Source organism: Mesocricetus auratus, unplaced genomic scaffold, assembly GCF_017639785.1.
Source record: "Mesocricetus auratus isolate SY011 unplaced genomic scaffold, BCM_Maur_2.0 Super-Scaffold_100014, whole genome shotgun sequence".
NCBI lineage: Eukaryota > Metazoa > Chordata > Mammalia > Rodentia > Cricetidae > Mesocricetus > Mesocricetus auratus.
In genome coordinates this window covers 27,314,020-27,341,088 of record NW_024429197.1, presented here as the reverse complement: position 1 = coordinate 27,341,088, position 27,069 = coordinate 27,314,020, and the positions used below count along the sequence as shown (strand labels likewise).

General features: G+C 36.7%; 1 protein-coding gene across 1 annotated transcript; it reads right to left on the bottom strand.

The window, feature by feature from the left end:
- Nucleotides 1-94: 94 nt before the first annotated feature.
- Nucleotides 95-25,174, bottom strand: LOC101834546 (selection and upkeep of intraepithelial T-cells protein 10). Its single transcript, XM_005072228.4, has 7 exons — nt 25,099-25,174; nt 17,974-18,255; nt 16,647-16,796; nt 14,895-14,996; nt 11,436-11,561; nt 10,118-10,218; nt 95-446 (listed from the first exon to the last, which is right to left on the bottom strand). Exons 1-7 carry the CDS (start codon nt 25,172-25,174, stop codon nt 297-299), a joined length of 987 nt encoding a protein of 328 aa, XP_005072285.1. The 3' UTR covers nt 95-296.
- Nucleotides 25,175-27,069: the final 1,895 nt, after the last annotated feature.

The window sequence follows — 27,069 nt, the reverse complement described above, 5'->3', positions numbered from 1 at the left end:
ATATATATATGTATGTATATATATATATATACAAACAACAATAACAGTCTCAGATGCTGTATCTATATATTTGTGTATGCATATATGTGTGAGTTTAACAATAATAATCAAAGAAAAAAAAAGACTATCAATTTGAAGAGGTGGTGTAGTAAGGCTTGGAAGAAGGCTACCTGAAAGGAATTGCAGAAGAAAGAGAAAGAGGAAGCAATTAATCAAAAGAACCCCTCAATTGTATATTTTATAAGTATAAATTTTATAGTTCAAATCAGTATCCTTTTCTGTCTTTGTTTATTGCCTCAAGTTCCCTGGTTGAGATTGCAATCCAATCTTAAAGGCTGAAGAGCGTTGAAGATATCCTCTTCACAACTTCCCTGGTGCTGATGGAAGTTATGCTCCTCATAATTTCCTTGGAGCTGGATGGTTTCCTCTCTGTAATGTCCTAGGAACTGAGCAAATAAACAGATATTTTACTCTGCGAGTGATCTAAGAAACTCCACATTCCATATTCATGGAAAGTTGTGGGGTCATCTGGTGATATTATCTGACACATCAACAGACACGTATACATGTATATACACACAAACACATACACACTGTACCATATAGCAACTTGTCATTCATAATCTTTATATTACTGTTAAAAACAAGGTCCTTTTCTATCACAAGGTAGTCAAGAACCACAGTGTTAAGAAATCAGTAAACTTAAGGCAGAATCTGACAATGTAAATCTTGGCAGATGAGGATATTTTGTCTCAGCTGTTTGGTGTGAATACACAGATCTCTATTTTAATAAAGGCATGGTATACCCTTGTGCTGTTGTGAGAATATAAGGGGCTCCTGGATCTCTTAAGATGGCTGGTCTCAACATCTTAAATTTTGACTTTAAGAATGAGACCTCTAGAAGTGTTAATACCTGATGGGGAAGTCCTTCTGTGTATATTTGCCTGATTGGTTGATTAAATAAATCACTTTTGGCCAATAGGGAAGCAAGATAGATGGAAATAGGAGACTAGGAGGATTCTGTGAAATGTAGTGAAGAAAGTCGTTGCCCTGTGATCCTTGGAGGAGAGAATGCAAGTCTGGCATTCTCAGTAAGATAAGACCTTATAAAAATATATATTAGTAATATTTAAGTCAGAGCTAGCCAATGAGAAACAGTAGCAAATGGCCAAAAGCTTCACAATTAATATAGTGTCTCGTGTGTTATTTGGGGACTAAAGAGGCAATGGGACCCATTCAGCTGGCAGGAAGAGTACATGTTACAAATACCAAGTTAACAATCATAACATTTGCGAAGGACATAACTATAGGCTCTATGGTTACCATTTCAGTCTCTGTAAGCCCCTATGAGCCCTACTTAGTTGATTCTGTGGGTCATGTTCTTGTGTTGTCCTTGATCCCTCTGGTTCCTACAACTCCCTCCCACCCTTACTTTCTGTGGGATTCCCCTAGCTCCAAGGGGAGAGACCTGATGACGATCCACAATTTGGGATTTCCCTCTACCAAATGTTTGTCTGTGGGTCACTGTATCTGCTCCCATCAGCTGTTAGAAGATGCTTCTCTGATGACAATTGGGCTAGGCACTGATCTATGAGTATAACTAAACATCATTAGGAATCATTTTGATGATTTTTTCTATCCTAGGTCTCTGCCCTACCCAGTCTCCAGTTCCTGGTCATCCATGCAGTGTCAGGCATGAGCTCCTTCTCCTGGCATGGGCCTCAAGTTAGAACAGTCATTGACCACTCCCACAAGTTCTGCATCTCCATTGCCCCAGCACATCTCATAGGCATGATAGTTTGTAGGTCAAAAGTTTTGTGGCTGGGTTGGTCCAGTCCCACCTCTGGAAGCCTTATCCTTTGGTACTAGGACTCCTTGATAGGGTCACCCTCATAGAATCCTGGAAGTTTCTACTGAACTAGGTTTCCATATCTCCCTCCCCCCAAAAAATGCTAATTCAATTCTTCTTTCCCAGTGCTCTGTCCCTCCATTCATGTCCCCAAGTTTCTATTGATTTCCATAGTGCTTCTACAAATTTGCATTCCCACCAGCAATGAAAGAGGGTTCCCCTTGATCCACATTCTCACCAATATGAGATGCCACTTGTGTTATCGGCATGAGCCATTCTGACAGGTGCAAGATGGAATCTCTAGGTAGTTTTGATTTACATTTCCTGATGGCTAAGGATGTTGAACATTTCTTTAAGTGGTTCTCAGAAATTTGAGATTTTTCTATTGAGAATTCTCTGTTTAGATCTGTACAGCATTTTTATTGAATCATTTGGTTTGTGGGTGTCTAATTTCTTAAATCTTTATATATTTTGGCTATTAGCCCTTTGTCAGATGGGGAGTTGGTGAAAATCTTTTCTTGTTTTGTAGGCTGCTGTTTTGGCCTATTGATTGTGTCCTTTGCCTTACAGAAGCGTTTTAGTTTCATGAGGTCCCATTTATTATTTGTTCATCTTAGTGCCTGTGATATTGGTGCTCTTTTCAGGAAGTTTTCTCCTGAGTTAATGTGTTCAAGTCTATTCCCCACTTTCTCTTCTATTAGGTTCGATATAACTAATTTTATGTTGAGATCTTTGATCCACTTGGATTTAAGTAGATTTGTGGAGGGTGATAAATATAGATCTATTTGCATTCTTCTATATGCAGACATCCAGTTAGACAAGAATGACTTGTTGTAGATGCTCTATTTTTCCATTGTAAACTTTTGGCTTCTTTATCAAATATCATGTTCTTTTGGTGTATGAATTTATATCTGGGTCTTAAATTGAACTCCATTCAACCTTTCTCTTTTTATTCTAATACCAAATGTTTTTATTTCTCTTGCTCTTCAGTACAGCTTAAAATCAGGGATAGCAACAGTTCCAGAACTGTTCAGAACTGTAGCTGTCTTGGAATGCTTGTTTGTTTGTTTTTCATATGAAATTGAGTATTGTCTTTAAAGAATTGTGTTGGCATTTTAATGGGAATTGCATTGAATCTATAGATTGCTTCTAGTGGATGGCTGTTTTATTATATTGATCCTACCAATCCTTGAACATCCTCTTCAATTTCTTTCTTCAAAAACTTAACATTTTTCTCATACAAGTCTTCTACTTGCTTTGTTAGTTATCCCAAGATATTTTATATTATTTGAGGCTACTATGAAGGGTATTGTCTTCCTGATTTATTCCTCAGACAATTTGTTATTAGCATATAAGAGATCTACTGATTATTACTTATTTTAGAGTTAATCTTGTATCCAGCCATTATACTGAAAGTACTTACCAGCTATAGGTGTACCCTGGTAGAATATGGAGGGCCATTTATATATATGCTATCATAGCATCTGTGAGTAATTAATACCTTTATAGATTTCCAATTTCTGTCCTCTTGTTCTCCTTCACTTGTCTTATTGCTTAAGCTAGAATTTCAAGAACTATATTAAATAGTGGACTTCCTTGTCTTATTCCTGATCTTAGTAGAATTTCTTTGACTTTCTCTCCATTTAATTTTATGTTGACTATAGGTTTTCTTTAAATTGCTTTATTATGTTGAGGTATATTACTTTTATTTTTGATCTCCCCAAGACTTTACATCTGTGCCATAAATGCAAGAATACCCACCCTTGTAAAAGAAACATTACTAAAGTTAAAAACACACATTGACCCTCAAACATTGATACTGAGAGATTTTAGTACCTACCCTACCCTCACCAATGGACAGGCAAAACTCAACAGAGAAATACTGGCACTAATTGATGGCATAAATCACATGGATCTAAGAGATATCTTCAGAAAAATTTGCCTAAACACAAAAGCATATACCTACTTCTCAGAGACTCACCTAACTTTCTCCAACATTGGCCGTATACTCAGTCACCAAGACAAGTCTCAACATATACTACAAAATGTGAAATAATACCCTGCATCTTACCAGACTTCCATGGATTAAAGCTTTATTTCAACAACAGACACAACAAAAACATGCAAATTCATGGAAACTGAACAACATTCTATGGAATGATAAATGGATCAATACAGAAATTAAAAGCTTTCTAGAATTCAATGAAAATGAATACACAACATTCCCAAGCTTATGGAACACAATGAAAGTAATGCTAAGAGGAAAGTTTATAGCACTAAATGCTTACATTAAAAATTGGAGAGATCTCATATTAACAACTTAACAGCACATGAAAGCTCTAGAACAAAAAGAAGTAGGCACACCTAACAGGAGTAGATGGCAGGAAATAATTAATCAAACTGAGGACTGAAATCAATAATACATAAGCACAGAGATCAATACCAAGAATCAACTGATGAGGAAAGCCCTTCTGTGTATATGTTTGTCTTATTGGTTGAATAAAGCACTGTTGTCCAATAGGGAAGTGAGACAGCTTGGACTAGGCATGGAGAAGTTTCTGGGAAACAGGCATGGTCAGTCATCATGTAGGATGCCAGAGAAGTAAGAGATCCAGACCCTTTCTCAGGTAAAAGAAGACCACATGGAAATACTCTGATAGCAGTTATGAGTTAATAATTAAGTCAGAGCTAATCAATGAAAAAACATAGAAAGTGGCCAACAGCTTTACAATTAGTATAGCTTCCTGTGTGTTCATTTGGGACTGACACAGTTCAGGGACCAAGCTGGCAGGAAGAATGCACGTTACAATCAACTAAGCAAAGAGTTAATTATTTGAGAAAAATCAACAAGATAGACAAATCCTTATCCAAACTAAAAGACACAGAAAGAATATCTAACAAGATCATAAACAAAAAGGGGGACATAACAACAAACACTGTGGAATTCCAAAGAATCATTAGCTTATATATTTAAAACCTACATTCCTCAAAATTGGAAAAACATAAAATAAATGGGTACTATTCTTGATAGAACCCACTTAAGATAAACACTTTAAATAGACCTATAACCTGTAAGGAAATAAAAGCAGTCATTAAAATTCTCCCAACCAAAATAAAATTCCAGAACCAGACAGTTCCAGTACAGAATTCTACCAACAATACTCCTCAAATGTTTTCAAAAAATAGATACAGAAGAAACATTGTCAAATTCATTTTGTAACACATGATCCATCTCCTTAGATGCTGAAAAAGCCTTTGACAAAATCCAACACCACTTCATGCTTTGTAGCCTCTTTATAACTGCTATTGATTTGGTAAGAACCTCAGAATTTTATTGACTCTATTAGCCACATTCATTATGAGTGACACATTTCTTCTCTGTTTCTGTAAAAGATGTGGTTCTGTCCTGTCTGATCCTGTATACAGGTTGTATCAATCCAGCAGCATTTATAATCAAATGTCTTTTAGCAGCTGTTGCTCCTTCCTCAGCAATCAAACAATTCAAATACAACACAATAATACATAGTATCCAGATCAGATTCTCTGTGTATTTTCCATCTTTAAATGACTTTTTACTTTATTTCTTTTATTTTCAGTTTTCAGTTTTTTGAGACAGTGTTTCTCTGTGTATCTTTGACTGTCTTTGAACTCTTTCTGTACACCAGGCTGGCCTTGAACTCACACCTATAATAGTCAAAACTTATGGTCATGTTAGTTAGGTTTTCTCAATATACAGAGATATATTTGAAATGGATAGGTATTCTTCAAAACCTTTCAAATGGATAGGTATTCTTCAAAACCTTTCAAAGACCTACAGAATATGGTATTTACAATTGTTTATTAGGGTTTTTCATGACAGTGAGACACAACTGCTCCTGACAACACCAATTATATCAGAGAATGATGGGCATCAAAGAAACTTGTTATGGAGTTGACCTTCTATGAGGCAAAGCTGGCCTATTGAACTAATTACTGCCCTCACCTCAACTACTGACAATAAGCATGCTGTCCAAACTGGACAAGGAAGTTACAAAGGAAAATGACTGATAAACTCGCCAAGAGGCAGAATGGTTTTTCAGGGTTCCCACTATAAAGAAAAAAGCAACTGATGAACTTTGCCAATACAAGACAAAATTGATCTTCAAATTTCCTACTTTATTAAAAAGTCTGTCAGACACTAAGACCTATGGACTGAAGATGAGTGTCCCAATGTTACAGATTGGGTTTTCTTAGTTATGATAAAAGGTAAGTTACATCTAAAACTTTAGACTCACAAAAATAAGATAGATGGTGTAATATTTTTTTACATTTTGACAAATATTAGTGGACTGAATATTGTAGCTATAGTTCTTGCATGATAACTGCTTTGTTATATATAATTTTACTATATTAAAGTTAAAAGACAGAAAAGAGGAGATGATGGACAATGTCCTTCTGTATGCTGTGAATATCTGTTTCTCTTATTGGTTGATGAATAAAGCTGTTTCAGCCAATGGACAGTCAGGATGTAGCCAGGTAGGAATGATAGGCAGGGTTATCAGACAAGGAGTAGTATGGGAAAAGAAAGATTGTGAGATGCCATGTAACTGCCTAGGAAGCAATATTCTGGGCATCACCAGTAAGCCAAGACCATGTGGAGATACACAAATTAATAGAAATTGGTTAATAATTAAAAAAGAGCTAGGCAGTAACAAGCCTAAATAACAGACCAAACAGTTTACAATTAATACAAGCCTCTGTGTGTTTATTTGGGACTAAACAGCTGTATGACTAGGTGGGAGAGAAACTACCATCTACAGATGCTGAATCATACCACAAGGTAATCCACTCTCAGAAAGACAAACATTCACTAATAATTGAATACTAGATGTAAAGTAAAGGATAACCAGACTACAATCCACAGCTCCAGAGAAGCTAGATAACAAGGAAGACCCTAAGAGGGACTCATGGATTGTCGAGGGAAGGAGAATTAAATGCCCAGCAAACTTGGGGTGGGGGAAAGGGAGTGAAGAATGAGGACATGAGAGAAATGGGGTGGTCAAATTGGGAAAGGCACAGAGGGGAAAGCAATTAAAGAGATATCTTGATAGAAAGAGCCATTATGGGGTTAGGGAGAAACCTGGTGCTAGGGAAAATCCCAGGAACCCACAAGGGTGAACCCAATTAAGGCTCCTAGCAATAGTAGAGGGAGTGCCTGGACAGGCCTTGCCCTGTAATCAGAATGGTAAATATCCCAATTGTAATCAAAGAGCCTTCATCTAGTAATTGATGGAACCAGATGCAGAGATCCACAACTCAGCACCAGACTAAACTCCAGGAATACAGTTGATGGGAGTGAGGAGTGAATACATGATCGAAGGAGGTAAAAATCACAAAGGAGAAATCTACAGAGACAGCTGAACCAAACTCATGGGAACTCTAGACAGCTGTGGAGCCCCAGTGAGGCTAAACTAGGCTCTCTGCATGTGGGAAATAATTGTGTAGCTAGGTCTATCTGAAGGGCTCCAGACTGCAGGACCAGTACATATCCCTGGTGCATGAGCTAGCTTGTTGTAGCATATTACCTATGGTGGGATGCCAAGATCAGGCTTGGTCCTGCCTCAACTTAATGGGCCAGGTTTCATAAATCCCCCATGGAAGCCCTTCCCCTCTTCCCCTGTAGGAGGAGTGCATGGGGGTGGGCTGCAGGGGGAGGAGGTTGGAATGAAAAATGAAATTTAAAACAAAAATAAAGAATTTGAAGAGATCCTACTAGTGACTTAATAGCACCCCTGAAAGCTCTAGAACAAAAAGAAGTAGACATGCCTAAGAGAGGTAGATGTCAAGAAATAATAAAACTGAGGACTAGAATCAATAAAATAGAATCAAAGATAACAATACAAAGAATCAATAAAACAAAGAATTGGTTCTTTGAGAAAATCAACAAAATATATAAAGTCTTATCCAAACTAACTAAAAGGCAAAGAGAGAACATCTGAATCAATACATTAAACAAAAAAGGGGGACATAACAACAGACTTCGAGGAATTCCAGAGAATCATTAAGTCATACTTCAAAAACCTGTACTCCACAATATTGGAAAATCTAAAAGAAATGAACAAATTTCTTGATAGATACCAGTTACCTAAGTTAAATCAATATCAAATTAAATGGAGAGAAATTTAAATCAATTCTACTAATATCAGGAAAATAATAAGGCTACTCACTCTATCCATAGTTATTCAATATAGTACTTGAAGTTCTAGCTAGATCAATAAGACAACTAGAGGAAAACAAGGAGATACAAATTAGAAAGGAAGAAGTCAAAGTATCAGTATTCACAGATGGTATCATAGTATACAAAAGTTACCCAATAACCTCTACCAGGAAACTCCTACAGTTGATAAACACCTTTAGTAAAGTGGCTAGATACAAGATTAACTGGTAACTCTAGCCAAGCAAGTGAAAAACCTGTATGACAAAACTTCAAGTCTTTGAAGAAAGAAATCAAAGAAGATATCAGAAGATGGAAAGATCTCCCATGCTCGTGGATTGGTAGAATTAACAGTACAAATGGCTGTTTTACCAGAAGCAATCTACATATTTAATGCAATCCCCATTAAAATTCCAACACAATTTTTATAGACCTTGAAGTAATAATACTCAACTTCATATGGAAAATCAAAAACTCCAGGATAGCTAAAATAATCCTGTACAATTAAGGAACTTCTGGACGTATCACTATCCTTAATTTCAAGCTCTACTACAGAAATAAAGTAATAAAAACTATATAGAATTGTCATTAAAAATAGACAGGTGAACCAATGGAATTGAGTTAAAGACCCATGTGTAATCCATACATCTATAGACACATGATTTTCAACAAAGAAACCAAAATTATACGATGAAAAAATCTTCAACAAATGATACTGCTCTAAGTGGTTATCAGCATGTAGAAGAATGTAATCAATCCTTATCTATCTCCTGTCACAGAGCTCAAGTCCAAATGGATCAAAGACCTCAACACAAATTCAAATATGCTTAACTTGATAGAAGAGAAGGTTGGTGAGTAGATCTGAACACAATGACACAGGAGACAACTTCGTTAACAGAACACTAGTAGCTCAGGCACTAAGATCAACAATTAATAAATGAAACCTCATGAAACTGAAATTTTTCTGTAAGGCAAAGGACACTGTCAATAAGACAAAATGGCAGCCTACACAATGGGAAAAGACCTTCACAAACCCCACATCTGACAGAGGGCTGATTTTCAAAATACATGAAGAACTCAATATCAACAAGCTAAATAATCCAATTGGGTACAGATATAAACAGAAAATTTTAAACTAAAGAAGCCCAAATGACTGAGAAACACTTAAAGAGACATTTAACATCCTTATCCACCAGGGAAATGCACATCAGAACAACTCTGAGATTCCATTTACACCTGTCAGAATGACTAAGATAAAAAAACAACAAGTGACAGTTCATGCAGGAAAGGATGAGAAGCAAAGGGAACACTCCTCCATTGCAAACGTGTACAGCCATTTTGGAAGTCAATGTGATGGTTTCTCAGAAAACTGGAAATCAACCTACCACAAGCCCCAGCAATATTGCTCTTGGGTATATACCCAAAAGATGCTCAATCATATACCACAAGACACTTGCACAAATAAGTTCATATCAGCTTCACTTGTAATAAACAGAACCTAGAAACAACCTAAATGTCCCTCAGCTGAGGAACATATTTTAAAATGTGGTACATTTTCACAATGGAGTATTGTTCAACTGCTAAAAACAAGGACACTAGGAAAATTGAAGGCAAATAAATAGAACTAGAAAGAAATCATCCTGAGTGTGCTAACCCAGACCAAGAAAGACAAACATGGTATATACTCACTCATAAGTGGATATTTGCTACAAAATAAAGAACTATGCTACAATCCACAGAACCAGAGAGACTAGGTAAAAAGAAGGATACATGGGTGAACACTCAGATCTCCATGGGAAGAGCAAATAGAAGAAATTCCATGAGTGGACTGAGGATGGGTAGGGATGGGAACATGAATGATCAGGTTGTGGGTGGGGGCAGAAAGTAATAAAAATCTACTGGAAAGGGTGGTGCATTTTTGGATAAGGTAAAAACCTAGCATAAGGGAATCTCCCAGGAATCTACAAGGATAGAAAAAGAGGAAAGAGGGAAAACTGTGGCAGAGATGTAAAAGGAATGAATGAATGAATATACATATATATATATGTAAAACATACATTTTTAAATATAGTTACCAGCAATGGTGAACTTTGTTGTGTGGAGTCATCTGTAAGATGGAGTAAGGGTGGGATTTCATCCTCCAGCTCTGAATGACCCTGTGATTCCTGTTCTTTGGCTAATGGGAAGGAAACAGCAGAATGAATCATGTTTTAGGGTTCCATTTAGCCAAAAATAAAGAATACTCCTGAAAAAGAAATCCATAGCAATCAATAAATAAAAAGGATCGCTATACATTGTCTCTTTTTAGAATTTGTGTTAGAAGAAGACCTGTATTAAAATTTATATACCTATTATAAAATGCTGTGACTATACACAATTTTTATTTTATGACTTCAATCAATGTTGTTTTAAATAAAGAAAATGTACTTTTGTTAAAAATATTTAAGTGTTTATACCTTTTCCCTTTTTCTTACATCTTATTCTTTTTGTTTTTGATACTGACCAAATGCCTAAGCATGCTTTCCCACACACTGGGCTTTCTCATTCACTCTGTGAAACAAGTCTTCCCTTCTGGATGTGAATATCTCCAGTATTCAAAAGATACAACTGTCTCTGTTTTCTCATCTCATATGTTAGCAGATGCTAAAATTGACAGTTTGAGGTTTTTTCTCTTAAACTAATAAAATTGCACCACAGTTTCCCTTGATGTATGTTTAAATTATTTTATTAATGAAACTAAAAACTCAAAGAGGAAAAACCAGATTCTCTCTATTTTAATAGGTTTAAATAGCTCTGGGGTCTATTTCCTACCTGGGTAACCCTGGATACCTTTTCTAAGTCTGCTTCATTGAATGTTTCTGTAAGAGTTCAAAGAGAGTTCCATATAGTAGCTGGATAAATGAAAATCCACGGAGTTTAACTTTGCCTAGCTTAGTCTTGATAAATTAGAGAAGATGCTTCCTCCAAACAGCATTCAGTGAGAACCCAACATTAAACATGGGAAATTAGATTTTCTCAGGGGACAAAGCTTAACATGGTAACATATCACTGTAGAGGAGAAGGCTGATAGTGTTCCACATGGTTGAGGTTAGCATCACAGAAAGTCCCTAAAGGAGGAATAGTGAACATCATAAGAAAGCTCCCCATCTCAACTACCTAAGAGAGAGTCCCCTATTGGAAACTCCACACACTAACTTAATGAACACTTAGCAAGGCCTATATGAATCTCAAAATGCCTGGCAATCTGCTTATAGAAGTAAAGAAAGATAGCAATAACCCAAACCACTATTTTCCTCCACCTTTACCAAGTGAAGATTAGATACATGGGGATTCAGGTAGAGAAACAGGAGACTGACTAATCCTTGGATTTCCCATCCTCACTGGTTTACTTACTGTTTAAGGTACAAAATAGAAGCGAAATGAGGACAGTGAAAAATGCCATCACTACAATCAAGATTACACATACGTCCCACAGCCAACTACTATACAATGAATATGCATCATCATCCAAAATAGAAGCTGCAAAAAAAGAGAAAGAAATGATAAGCATATTTTAAAACAAGTAAAATAGAAACGGTTTTATATGCATAAATTAAGAAGCCAAATCAAAGAGCCCTATTCAACAAGAAAGAGAAAAAGGAGGTTTTAAGTAACCTTCATGGTGGGGGGTGGGGTAAATTTTAGGCCACCAATCCAAGATTTTATGACAAAAATTTGCAGTTTGAATGAGTCAAAGGGTTTGTGCAGTTTGGTCTGAACCATATGTGTAAACTATAAGATGTTCCTATTTTTGCACATTTATCCACAAGAAGCTGACAGTGTCCTCCTATTTATTTTTTATTTTCTGGTTTAGGAGTTGCTAAAGCAAGGTGTTGCAGAAAAAGCATAGAAGAAATGCATCAGTCCAATGAGCAGTTGGGTAAGTCAATATTGTCTGTCACTGCAGCTCAATAGAACAGCAGATTCTAATGTGCAGCATACCAAGAATATGATCATAATATTCAAGAGTAAAAGTCAATCCATGTAGGTAACAAATGGATAGGTGTATTTAAATGTGATACATGAAATTAAAAATGCAAAGTAGTGTTCAGCAATAGGTTATTATAATTATAATTATTGTTTGAATTTGAGTTGGAAATTATTAACACACAGAGTTGGAAAATATAGTAAGAAATAGAATCAAGTAGAAAGCTGGGACCCATAGCCATCAAAAGGCATAAAAGAAGAGTTAAACAAAGGAGAAAAGTAAGCATTTGATACAATGATAATAATCTTTTAGACATTAAGGAACATTCTAAAAGAGGAAATCGTGGTGCCCAACATATATTTATTATGAAAAATAAAGTACTCTCACAGAGAGACGTATGAGGAAATGTGATTAAGCACACACACACACACACACACACACACACACACACACACAAACACACACGAAGTACCGTATGTGCGGCCTGTATAATTTTGGATGTGTACCCCTCACCGGAGTGTGGTCAACTTACTAGAGTCCACAGCCTTAATGAAAACTGATTCTTCCTCTCCCAGTAGTTATTAGCTGGCAATACCTCTATAGCTAAGTGTGTGTCTTCATGCCCAACCCACATCTCCATGCTAGATATTTATCTGGCCAAGTCTGCATAGGTCATGTGCATGTCATCTCAGTTGCTGGGTTCTTATGAGTAACTGCCCTGCTGCATACAGAAAAAAAATGTTCCTTGTAGTCATCCACCACTACAGCCCTCAAAACCTCTCCATCTTGTCTTCTACAATGGACCATGATCTTTTGGAGGAAGGTGGGATATAAATATCTTGTTTAGGAATGACATAGACATCTTTCATGCCACTCACCTTGATCTCCATGTTGACTATCATTTACTGGAAATAGGGGCTTCTGTGATGGTGGCTAACTGATACATAATCTGGGTCTATGATCTATGTGGTAGCTATGTACACATGGCATCTTACCTAATATCTAAAGTCCAGTTCTTTTTCATTATGTTTGATGTCAATGTGTCCACTGAGTTATTTCTTTTTAATTTCAGTTAGTACAAATGAATCTATAAAGATGTTCCACTGGTCTTTTGAAATACTCTCATATTTCATAATAGGTTTTCATTGTCTATTCATATTTTAAGTGCTTTCTTCCATTTTTAAATAAAAAGTTTTATTTTATCCTTAATATACACAGGAAGTCTACACAATCATTGCTAATTTGAAAAATCTAAGCCTCTTTGACAACTCTCCCTCAATATACAATGGGAGAGCTTACCAATTGTCTTTGTCTTCAAATTTTCATGGAACTAGTACCAGTTAATAACTGTAATTCTATTCCTTTTGCAAAAACAGTACTTATTTTTTATTTTATGTATGAGTTTTAGAGGCCAGAAGTTTTCAGAACCCCTAAAACAGTAATTATGATGAGTTGTGGGCTGCCATTTAGACGCTGAAGCATAATTCAGATCCTCCTCAAGAACAGTAAGTGCTTTTAATCATGAGTCATCTCCCCAGACCCTAAATTCTATTCTTTGTAGTATTCCATCAGTTGTACTGTTTTCCTTGGTAAATTTTTTACCGACTATTTCAGTGTTCACTATTTTGATCTCCTCAAATGAATGTTGATATTTCTATGATACTCATCCTTATGAAGGGCCTAAGAACTAGAATTATTCCATTTAATCTTTAATTAAAACCAGGGTATCAGGACATCAACAGAAACATAAAAATGGATGAAAGAGGGGGATAGGGAGAAAAGATTCGTATATTTATATTTCCTATTCCTCGAAATATTTTTCTTGCTTTCTCAGTGTCAAAAATAACTTTAAGATTACATATCTGTATAAGTGGTAGATGGACAGAAAGATGTATTGTAATCATAAAGACTGGCTTAAGACATTTAGTATACTTGATAGTGCTGAAGGTAAATTATGTCTTCCATGTCTTTGTATTTTCCATTGACTCTTAGATAAATTTCCCTTTAGTTCATTTGTTTAGGATTTGAGGCTTGTTTTTATGATTTGCAGTATAATAGATGGAATGAATTTCTATTTGTATTATGGATGAGTGCAAACCACTCATAAATAATAATTAGATCTTTGGGCTTACTTTGCTGGTTGTTTTTTATAGAAATACTTCCTAATATACACAATAAAATGAAAGGAATTTCTAAATTTTCAGATACTATCCTGTAAACATTCTGTTACAGTATGAAAATGAAATCAATAAGAAAAATGTTATTTTTTTTCATTAATTGTCAGAGGGCATCTCCAAACCAAAAGTATTTTTAATGTTTAATATTGTTGGCTTAGTGTAAATGGCAGGGGACACCAAAATATGTGCTTTGTAAAAGAATACCTGCACATGTGGAATGACATGGAGGCAAGACCTAGAGATAAATCTTTTAATTGGTATGAGAGAAGATGTAACTGTGACTATCAACATGATAGAAGCCTAAAACTTTGGAAAATACTTAGTTCCAAGATGAGCACTTGAAGTCACTGAGATGTCCCTGAAACCATGACTGCTAATTCTGCAGCAGACTACTCAGCATTAAAAAGTTCTTAGTCCTGGATGAAATGGCATACTATGGACACCCCATGGAGGGCTTCACCCTCCCTGGGGAAATGAGGGGGCACTGGGGGGGTTGGTGGGAGGGCGTGGGAGGAGAGGAGGGAAAGGGAGAAGGACCTGGGATTGACATGTGAAGCAACCTTGTTTCTAATTTAAATTTAAATTTAAAAATAAAAATGCCATCAAAAAAGAATCTCTATGAAGATGGTAAACCCAAATAGTTCTTAGATGAGAAGGCTCTGGGCAGAGATGAGGTGAAATGACAGACCCCATTGTAGTTCTACTCACCTCTATTCCTGAACATCAAGTAAAGAGGGAGAAAGCCAATATACAAAGCTAACAGTACACATTCACAGGCAAACTCATAGACAAGTCTTATTCTCTTCAAATCTGAAAAAGAGTCAGTAAGAAGATTTAGGAAGCTAAGACATTGGGAATGTACTGGAAGAGCAAGAGGAATGCTGAATATAGGCAGTGCTGTTTATTTAATGTATGTCAAGGTTAAAACCTCATAAGCAAGATTTTAGGGGTTAGGAATTTTTAGTGATGATAGAACTTAGAATTGGGTGAACTTAAGATTGATGGCTATTTAGACAGAGAGACTTAAAAACAAAATCAAATAAAAATATCTTCTCATTTTTCTCATGACTGTGTAGCATGTAATCAGCCTAAAAGTATGACTTTGTTGCTGTGGGACCCTGTTCACTATATCCTTATCCCAATGTTTAAGTGCCTAATGGTTGTAGGATCCACAGAGTTTCTGTGAAACTCAGAGCTACCTAAGAGGGGAAGAAACTGCCTTGGAAACTAAGACTTCAGCTTTTATAATGATTTTGTGCAGCCAGCAAGATTTTTATAGCACCCTTTCTGTTTAGCCATTCATTCATTAGTCTCATGAGATTTTGTGTATATTCTAGGAAGCTTACTACAATGTGAGAAAGATTGCTCCAAGGCAGGATGTTGTTGCTTACCAAACCATGCCAATACCAAACTGTTTTATTAATATAGATTTAGAATAGAGCTTGAGGTCAGGGATGGTGATGCCTACAGAAGTTGCTTTATTGTACAGGATACTTTTGTTTTTCCATATGGAGTTGAGCATTGTTTTTTTTGAGGCCTGTGAAGAATTGTGTTGGGATTTTTATGGGGATTGCATTGAATCTGTAGATTGATTTTGGTAAGATTGCCATTTTTACTATGTTGATCCTACCTATTCAAGACCATGGAAGGTCTTTCCATTATCTGATATCTTGAATTTCTTTCTTCAAAGACTTGAAGTTTTGTCATATAGGTCTTTCACTTGTTTGGTTAGAGTTACGCCAAAATATTTTATGTTATTTGTGGCTATTATAAAGGATGCTGCTTCGATGGGCAGTGATGGTGTACTCCTTTAATCCCAGAACTCAGGAGGCAGAGGCAAACAGATCTCTGTGAGTTTGAAGCCAATCTGGTCTTTAAATAGAGTTTCATGACAGTCTCCAAACCTATAGAGAAACCCTGTCTCGAAAATCAAATAAAAGGGGGGGGGGGTGATGCTTCTCTGATTTCTTTCTTAGCTGGTTTAACTTTTGTTTATAGAAGGGCTCTAGTCTTTCTTTAGTTAATCTTGTATGCCACAACATTACTGAAGGGTTTTGTCAGCTCTAGTAGTTCCCACATAGAATTTTTGGGGTCACTTATGTATACTGTCATATCATCTGCAAATAGTGAAAGTCTGACTTCTTCTTTTCCAGTTTTTAGCCCCTTGATCAACTTTTGCTGTCTTATTTCTCTAGCTAGAACTTTGAGTACTATACTAGATAGATTATGCAGAGTGGATAGCCTTGCCTTGTTCCCCTCTTTGGGATTTTCTTGTATGAGGTTATCTATTGCTTGTGTTTTTGTGGGTCCCACTAATTTCCTTGAGTTGGAGTTTTCCTCCTAACACTTTCTTTAGGGATAGATTTGTGGGTAGGTATTTTTTAAATCAGGTTTTGTCCTGGAATATCTTTTTTGCTGTCTACGGTGCTTAAAAGTTTTGCTGGTTTCAGAACTCTTTACCTTCCATGGAATTACATTTTGTCCTTAGTAAACAACAATAAACAAGTATTCCTTTGAGAAAATGAAGAAAAAATATAATGCTCAAATATATTACAGGACATGAAGTTTTGTTGGACATCAATGACATGTACTTTGGTTTGAACAGGACATCTGAAAGAGAGAACAGAAGAACCTAGTGTTATGAGTTGGATATACATTTCCAATGTAAATATTCACATTATAGGCTTAGTCCCCATTTGGCAGATACAATCACTGCGAAGTGTTTGGATCATGAGGGTTCTAACTTTGCCAAAGGATTAATCCATTCATGGATTCATAATTTGATGGGAATTTTGGAAAATGTCAAAAATGTTAGCCAATGGGACTGAGTAAATAAAGTAAGTAATAAGCGACATGCTTTTGAATGATATATCTTGACCCTGTCGCAACTCCAATTGTTCTTTCTTGGCCATCTTGGGACGTGGTTATTATTTGAAGCTGAGATAATCTATGCACCTGGAAAGAAGGAAGATTAAATACTCAGGGAGGCCAGGGACCCTTGCAACAGTGACTGGAAGGAAGATAGCCATCGAGGCAGCTGCAGAGAAGAAAAGGGTCAGATACGGAAACACTGAGAAGTGTAGACAGAAAGAAATTATGACTGTGAGCTTCATGATGGTCAGAGCCAAGAGTAGGACATGAGGATTGCAGTAACATTAATTTCTCTGCATCTGGACCTATCTTTCAGTTATATGTGCTTGTTGATTGCAATCTTCCTTTTACCTTAGATGTTATATAGGCTATTTCTCATATGAGACAAAACAGTAATTTTAAAGGAGAAATAATATTCCAGAAACAGAAATCTGGGAAAGTCATATAGCTTTTGAATCCTTAACATGCAACACAGAATGAGAGCTCATTGGTCAATTATTTCAATGTCTTAAGATTGATTTTCTATGTGTATGTGCGGACAAATGTCTATGAGTGTGTATATGCACATGCCTGTAGGAACATATGGGGTCAAGAAGAGAGAACTGGATACCCTAGAGATGGAGTTACAAGTGGTTGTGAGCCATGTAATATGGGTTCTAGGAACAAAACAGGCCCTCAAAGAGAACAAACTGCTCTTAACCTAAGACTTCACTCCAGCCCCAATACCTTTGCTGTAATATGTTCTCCATAGCACCCAGTATTTTTCTGATTTCCAGCAACTCAAATAGTATAACTGTAAAGTAGTTTGTACCTTGTAACACAACTTGACATTTATTATTTCATTCAGTTCTCTCCTTAATTTGAGTACTTAATTAAAACAATACATCCCTGATAGAACCAAGTCATAAGAACTTACCTGGAAGGACAATACTTTTCTTTTTCTCCTGATTAGTAGTTACATTATAAATGGAACATGTAACAGGACCATGTGTTCTGTTTTTTAGAAGAATGCTGCTCTTCAAATACAATAACCCAGTACTATCCTGAGAGTCCAATTTTGATGAGTATGGAATTATATTCCCCTTGCTGTCTCTCCATGTCATCTCAGCAGGTGGAAACAAACTTCCTGAGGCACACTCCACCAATATCCCTTCTGCATCTGGAACCCGAATGCTAATCTGTATATCCAAGCTCATAACTAGGAAGATGAGAAAGATGATGTTATGGAGGGTAGAATGGATTCAAGTTGGTGGAGGTACTCATTCTCAATAAGGTGCTACCTGTGTCCCACATGGGTAAACATAAGCTGAAAATATACACAAATACAATAGGGGAAAACTGATAAATCGGACTTTATGAAATTTAGCAATTTCTATACATCAGAATGTGCACAAAAAGAGAGAGCCACAGACTAGAAGATATCTTCACTGTATATGAGGAAGGAACTGTGTCCACAATAGATGACAGGAGGTATAAATCAAGCTTATTTCCTAAAATAGAAAAACAGCAGAGACATATTTAATCCAAAGAGATATCCTAATAACCAATAAGTATATGCAAAAAATTTTTGACATCATCAGCTATCAGGGAAATGCAAAGCAAGCCCTCATTAATTCATACTTGATCCCCATTACAGCGTTGAAGAAACAAGACAAGGACTAACATTACCACAGACTGTAAATGTGTCAGTACATACTAAAGTTATACATATACCTATGTTCACAACCCAGAAATTTTTAGTAGATGTTTATATCGAGGGCTATTGAGATCCAGTCTCAATGTCCTGTCAGGGTTCAGAAGGAAGGCTATGCCCAGCAAAAGGCCCAAGGGGTCTGAGGGTGAAAAAACTCCCTTTCCATGCTTCTTGGTACCAGTTTCTTTATTGCTCTGCCGTGTTACAAAGTTTCCAATATATATACAAAGATAAATCTCTGATAATTGCAAATTTACAGAGACAGAATTTCTCAGGGTCATAAAGCAGATAGAAGCAGTCTGTATCTGTCAGCAACTTTATGGCCCCAGGGAGATATGGCTAGAAGGATGCCCGGGAAACAGGGAGGCAGAAAGGCAGATTTAGGAAACTTAAAATCCTAGGAAGGGAGGAAAGGAGTTTGTGCATGAATCTATATTCCTAGGGGTTTGTTGTGATCAATAACTCTTAAAGAAAAAACGAGTAAGGATGCAGTGGTTAACTGTCTTCTGGTCCGCAGGGCCATGGCACCTACAATCAGCATTAGAGTTGGTATGGCGACCAGTGGACTTGCAGAAGACGACTGTGGATTCTGATCTGCATCAGCATTTTCGCCAGCGTAGCTAACTAAAAAGGACTTTTTTAGATCTACAATTTACACCTATCACCTAGGCAATTATAACAAGGAGGATTTATGGTTATAGTACAAAATCCAGGGCCTGACAAAATCTAGTTGCCCAAGTCAAAAGGTGGTACTTGTCTCCAATGCCACTCATGTGAAAAGGGAATTATCTTACCCAGGCACTGGCTAATCAAGCATAGGCTTTTTCTGTTATCTCTCAGGGTTAGGACACAGGCAGTAAATTTCCTAGGGTAAAACCTTATATCCATGGCTGGAGAGATGGCTCAGAGGTTAAGACCACTGGCTGCTCTTCCCGGGGCCCTGAATTCAATCCCAGCACCCACATGGAAGCTCACAACCATCTGTAATAAGATTTGGCGCCCTCTTATGCCCTAAAGGCATATATGAAGACAGAACTAGGTGTATACACCAAATAAATAAGTAAATAAACAAATAAATCTTAAAAAACCTTATATCCAATAAACTGAAGTGAGGGTAGGTATAGGGAATTAATAGCCTTTCTAGGGTTAAGACGAGGATAAACTGGGGTTAGCACTTTCCCAAGTCAGCTGTGAGAGAATGTGGGGCACCCGGTCTCCTATCAAAAGAGATCAAGAATCAAACAAGCTTGAACTTATCTCCCTTATCTTGAAGCTCCCAAATTTGATCTATGTGAAAAAAATCCTTTCCTGGCCAAATGTCCTACCAAATGGAAAATAATTGCAGGTAGATGGCCTCTAATGTTTAGTTCAGGGAGTGGAGCAGAGATTAGACTGGAACCATGGTTTTTGACTACATGACTAAATTGCTTCACTAGAGGTCCCATGGAGTGGGGGAAGTCACGCAATATACTAGTACATGGGAAAAATGTGCCCAGGAATATGCTATATCTTTTAGGGCAGATCTCACACAAAGAAGAGGGAACACTATGGCTTCACAAGAAATTTTCTGTAAGAACAGCCGTAATACAAAATGGGATACCCCAATATCTTGAGATTGGGTCTCCTCCATCAGAATGCATTAATTCTGCAAGGTTGGCCTTCTGGTCTATCATCTGAAATCTCACTGTATACTCCTGAAGACTGCAGCATGTTTACAGGTTTTAAAAATATTAATGACAGCATTAATCATAACATCCCCTAAATTCAAAGTAACAAAAATAATGCAAACAAATCCAAATAATAATACTGAAAAAATCCAAAAGAAAAACTCATGTAATATCATAAATGAATAATGGTAAATAATTTTGACTATTATAGATACTGTTATAAATGGAATAATATAGTAATGTTTGTGATTAATCTACAGCAATGAAGTTAGAACAATGGTCACTTTGGCAATAAGAGCATGGTATTGACTAGTAAAGATTAGGACAACATTTTAGGATGCTAAAAATATTCAGTATATAGAACTGAGGAATGAATTCATGGATATCCCTGCAATCCAAACTTCATTGACTTGTGCACTTAATGTTCTTTGCTCTGTGTAACATATATCTCAATACAAAAAGAAAAGCAATGAATCCAACACAAAACCAAATTCCCAAACTAGGTATTCCCATTTCTGCACTACTTTGGCATTTATATTATCATATTTTGAACGTAGACACGGAATCAAGTTCTTTAGAAAATTAAACTATTATACAAATAGAAATATGCATAGTTTCTAAAACAGATTTTTAAAATTAATGTATCAATACATTTAGAGCTCTTACTGTTAAAACTCTAAGTGATGTGGTAATGAAGAATTACATGAAAACATCAACAACTTTCCTGGTGAACACAAACTCAGAAAGTGGATAAACTATAAAACTACTTCCCAAAATTAACTAAAAAACCCAACAAAATAAGCATCCACTGGGGGATCAAAACAGGGAAACAACTAGGTGAAGAGAGATAGTCAATGTATCTGCTTCTGTAGCATTTACTTATTGGGGGGAGGAACTAATTATTTATATCCTTTAAATAATTTTAAGATGATGATTGATGATCAGAATTCTCAGTTCAAGAGAGTAAACATGATGGTGGGTTAACTGTCTCATATTTGGGTGAATACAGGAAGAGAGACAAGAAACAATGGAGCAGTTTGGAAGCCTGTAGGAGCTAGGGGAGCTCTTCATGAAAGGAGTTTTAAACCAGCCAGTGCAGAAAACTCCCTAAGGAGGGAATGCTGTGGATTGTGCTCCTGTGAGATTCATACCAAAGTAGAGGGAACTATTTTAGTTAGACACGGAAGTGTCAGTACTCTCTAGAAAGCTCAATCAATTCAATAAAGTGTAATTAAATAACATAATGTAAGGTTAAGTGTGACTTGATAGATCAATACTAAAACTTTCATACATTTGTACATATGTGAAGATTCATAGTAATAATTTAAATTGCAAGCATTGAATTTGTTTATAATATCCTAAAATAATAAACCTTTCATTCTTATTTTAATGGTATAAGCTTCTTCAAAGTATCTTTCATTATTATTTAATTGTGCAGCATAATAGTTCAGTAGGTGTACTTTAGAATATAGAAAAAATGATTTTGAGTGACTACAAGATAGAATTCTCAACAACAAAAAGGATAGCAAAATATTCATATAAAATTACTTAAAATTCATATTTTAAAAACAATTTGAAAAACATGTACATAATTCATTTGAAATTATTAAAAAATACATGGATGTATAAGTATTTTCATATATTATGTCTGCATACATTTCTGTATGTATACACATATATGTGCATGTTTGTTTTATACTTGGTGTGTATATGGATACTTCTATGCATATAAATTCAAGTATTGCTATATGAGAAACAAATTATATTAGCTTCATTTGAGACATTAATTCATGATTTCATACCTATGTAAAGGATGATGACCTTTCACAACAGATTTATTGAATTTTTTTAAAATTTATATCCTCAGGGGAAGATACTACCCCCTCATCTAACAAATATCCCTGTATGGAAAATGGAGATCTTCCCAGAAACTGTAGCTAGACACAATACAGAGATCAAAGGATTGTGGGAAGTCCAAACCAGAAGCTACATCCACATTATTGTTTCTGATTCTACAACTCAGGGAACATAGCAGAAGCAGAGGGTGGGAAGATTGTAAGAGCCAGAATGCCAGGTCTTCACTGAGACAGTCTCTCCTAGAAATGGTTAGTAGACAAGACTGGAACAATGGCAATATTAACAGGCATATTAATGTTGAAGGAGGAACTTTTTGAGGGTCCCCACCCCAAAGAACTACAAGCAATTAATGATTGCTGGGAGAAGGAGCCCCTTTATTGGTTATCCTGAGACCATATATGCACAAATAGCACAAACATTAAACAAGTTATATTTATATATTTTACATATATATATATATATCTGTGCATGACAATAATAATTAAAGAAAAGCTATCAACTTGAAATTCAGAGGAAGAACACAAGAAGGATTGAAGGCAGGATACCGGGAGGAGGTGGAGGGGAGAAAGTGGTGTAATTCTATTTCAATTAAAACATATTGCAGATAATATTCTTATTTTTGGAATTAGAGTTATATAGTTTTTTCTTCCTCCAACTCCTCCCATGCACCCCCTTGCTCTCTCTGAAGTTTATGGCCTCTTTTGCCTGAATTATTGTTACAAATATGCTCTTTTTGCTATTTTGTTTTATTTGGTTGTTTTGCTTTTGAAACAGGGTCTTATTATGTAGTCCTGAATGTCCTGGAACTTTCGATGTACACCAAGAAGGCATTTAACTCACAGAGATCTACCTGTCTCTGCCTCCCAGGCTTTAGGATTAAAGGCTGCCTCTTCACTTTATTTACAGTTTCCTTTGCTAAGATAAACTATGGAACTTCATGAAGTCCCATTAGGCTATTGTTGGCCTTATTTCCTATGCTACTGGATGGTGAATGCGAAGATTCATGGATGCTCAAGATATACTAAATGATAGATAAAGGTCAAGGAACACTGGGGAAGAGAAAGCAGAGAAAATGTAAGAGTTGGGTAATAGGAAAAACTGCTACAAAATTCTACCTTAAAGAACATACAGCCTCTTTGGAAATCAGTATGGAGATTCCTCAGGAAAATGGGAATTAATCTACCACTAGACCCAGCAATTCCACTCTTAGGCATTTATCCAAATGAGGCAGGTTCATACAACAAGGGCATCTGCTCCACTATGTTCATAGCAGCATTGTTTGTAATAGCCAGAACCTGGAAGCAACCTAGATGCCCCTCAACTGAAGAGTGGATAGAGAAAATGTGGTACATTTACACAATGGAGTATTACTCAGCAGGAAAAAACAATGGAATCTTGAAATTCGCAGGGAAATGGATAGCACTGGAAGAAACCATCCTGAGTGAGGTAACCCAGTCGCAAAAAGACAAACATGGTATGTACTCACTCATATATGGATTTTAAATATGGATCAGGATAGTGCCAGTCTGCACTTCCACAGATAGAGAGTCTGGGAAACAGGAAAGAACCTAAAAGATATGCATATATGCATAGTACCCAAGAGAAGAGGATGGAGACAAGATCCTCTGAATGGATGGGGAACACGGCGAGGGGGGTAGTGGGACCTGGGAAGAATAGAGGGGGTAAAGAGGAAGGGAGTTGGTCATGGGGGAACAGGAAGTTGAGGGGGTGGGGGTAGAATAGGGGGAAGAGGGAATCATAGGATCGAAGACAGATCAGGCACCAGAGTGACATCAGGTATAACATCAATTGGCAAGCTAAGCAATAGTGGAAGGACCACCTCGAATGCCCATTCCTGAAAATGAACTTGATGTCTATAACCATCCGGGAGCCTTCATCCTGTGACTGATGGAAGCAGAGGCAAACACACAACTAAGCACTGAACTGAACCCAAGGAACCCAGTGACAGAGAGAGAGGAGTGATGAGCAAATTGGCAAAGAATGGGCTGGCAAAACCAGCAGAGACAGCTGATCTGAACAGGGGAGTGCTCTTGGACCCCAGACCGACAGTGGGGAGGCCAGAATGGGACTGATCTGGACCCCCCCAAATGTGAGTGTCAGTGAGAAGGCCTGGGCAACCTATGGGGCCCTGAGCTGTGCATCAGTGTCTATCCCTGGTATACAATCTGTCTTCATGTGCCTATAGCACAAAGAGAGATGCTCTCTCAGCCTGGACTCTTAGGGGAGTGCCTTGACCCTACCAAGAGTAAAATGATAGACTCTAGATATCCCCTATGTGGAAGGATTTGGCAATAGGGTGGGAGGGAGGGTGGAAGGGGAGTGCGGGAGGAGGGGAGGGAGAGGGAACTGGGATTGACATGTAAAACAAGCTATTTAAAATTAAAATAAAAAATGATAAAAAAAAAGAACAGCACAGCCATAGCAAACACTGTCTCACAGCAGCCTCATTAGCCTGCCTTGAACCTGCATAAGACTGAGCCTGTCATCATCACCCCATCAATGCTGAACTACTGGCTACTGATAGATTTTAAGGCAGAGACTGTCATTGTCTTATGTTGGGTGAGTCCACCAGGCACCAACAGCTAGTTCTAGATGTGTGGGCACACAGACAATCCTGGTTAAAATCAGTGGGCTACAAAACAAAGCAAAAAGCAGGAATGTGAGGAGGCATTTGGGAAAAAGGGGAATGACAAGGGTGAAAGGGGAATAAGAGAGATTTGGGAGTAGAGTACACAGAATGCCTTGCAAGCATTATGAACTTGTGAAAGAATAAATGCAATCAACAAAACGTCCCCATCTCTACCTTGAGTGGGTACCGTGATTTGTAAGAGAAGAAAGGCCTTGAAAAATCCAGAAAAACATGAAGTTGCAGGCTCCATCACACCTGGAAGATGAAATTGAAACCATGGTATCAATATTGGGACAATAAAAACAACAGAAGCACAGAGAAAGGCAACAAGAGACCATTCTGAAATTCTATCATTTGAGAAAAATCCCCTTGCAAGGAAGTCTTAATGGCTGCGGCAACCCCCTGAGGTAAACTCCTCTAGCGTCCTATCTTGTTTTGCACTTGGCTCTATGTCTTCTGGAGATTAACTTCACTGAAGGGAGCATTATTCATCCATAAAGAAAAATGAAATCTTGTCATTTGTAGCAAAATGGATAGAAATAAAGGACATTATATTTTACAAAACAAGTCAGACACAGAAGACTAATTACATTATGCATGTGTGGAACCAGAGTCAACCTAGACAATTACTTCAGAACAAAGTCAACCTAAGTATTGATTTCAGAAAACCAGACACCCAGAATCACCACTTCATGCCATACAAAAATGTGCGATATATATACATATATATATTACAAATGTGAATGGTAAGACTATAGATATTAGATTATTTTATAATGATAAATGTGACTAAATTAGGACAAGAACAGATGTATTGAACTGTGAGTAAAGTACCAAAAGAAAATATTCAGTACAATTCCATTAACATACTCATTTTTAATGTTTTATTTATGTGTTACTGGTGTGTGTGTGTGTGTGTGTGTGTGTGTGTGTGTGGTGACAGTATGCAGTACAATGTTCTGATACATTCTAATGTTGTGAAATGATTCCTGTAGCCAAATTATTAAGATATCTATCAGCTAAAATAGTTACCTTTGTGTGGGTGATAAGAAAATCTACTGTCTTAGAAATTGTCAAGTACTCTATATACTATTATTAGGTACAGTCACCATGCTGTGAAACAGATTCCAGAACTTACTCATCCAATCTAGCTGAAACTTTGTTCCTAAGCTTTGCCCAGTGTTGCCCAGCCCACATGTCTAGCACTTAGCATACACTATTCTACATTCTGCCTATATGAGTTCAACTTTTATACATCATGTGTATAAGGAAGATCATGTACCTTGCCATGTGTCTGGGTTATTTCACTTAAGAGAATGCTATCCAGGTTCATGAGTGTCATCACAAATGCTGCAATTTCTTGCTTACGAAAGGTTGAACTTTATTTCAATATATATATATGTATATATATATATGCAGTATTTCCTCATTTATTGCATTTCTTGCTAACTTGTAAACAGTGATGTGTGAACATTGAATGCAGGTGCCTCTTCAACATAATGATTTTACTTCTGCTGGATCATAGAATCCTAATTTTCAAGTACGCACGTCATGTGTTTAGAACCAGCGAAGTTTTATGTGAAGGATTATAGTCATGATCATTTTAAATTACCTTTGTTACTAAGGACAATCTTGGCTTCTATTCTCCCTGTAAAATGTAGCAATTGACTTACTCTTATTTTAGCTATACTTTAAAACAAAATAACTACATTCTCCATAATTTTCGGAATCACATTCTTCATTATTGTCAGGGGGTCAAAATGATGAATGGTGTGTATTTGTCATGGTGCTCCTCAGTATACTTTTATCTGTCTCTTTTTACTAATTTTAAGCTAGTGAAAGTTAATAGGAAAATATTATCTGAAGTAATAAATAGCATTCCTTTGCTTAAATACTAAAAAAATCAAAGAAATGGAAGGGTAGCAACAACAAAAAGTCTTGACAGAAGTCTCGACTCTAAGGTCAAGAGTAAAGAGTAGCACACTGTGCAGAGCACATGAACAAGCAAACAAGCGATGACCATGATGGGCCCCTGAAAATGCTTTAAATGTTTCCACATCCTTCACCAAAGAAAGCAGAGAACAGACAAATGAAGGAGACACACAATGTAGAAAGAATATTATATGACTACATTGGACATCTGAA

Bases quoted from the DNA above. Each gene is read 5' to 3' on its own strand.
- LOC101834546 (XM_005072228.4), bottom strand. From the start codon at position 25,174: ATGGAGCCTGCAACTTCATGTTTTTCTGGATTTTTCAAGGCCTTTCTT. The intron at 18,256-25,098 runs GTAGAGATGGGG...TCATCTTCCTAG, and splicing joins AATCACGGTACCCACTCAAG to TTATGAGCTTGGATATACAG. The intron at 447-10,117 runs GTAACTATATTT...TTATTTGCTCAG, and splicing joins AACAAAGTTCACCATTGCTG to TTCCTAGGACATTACAGAGA.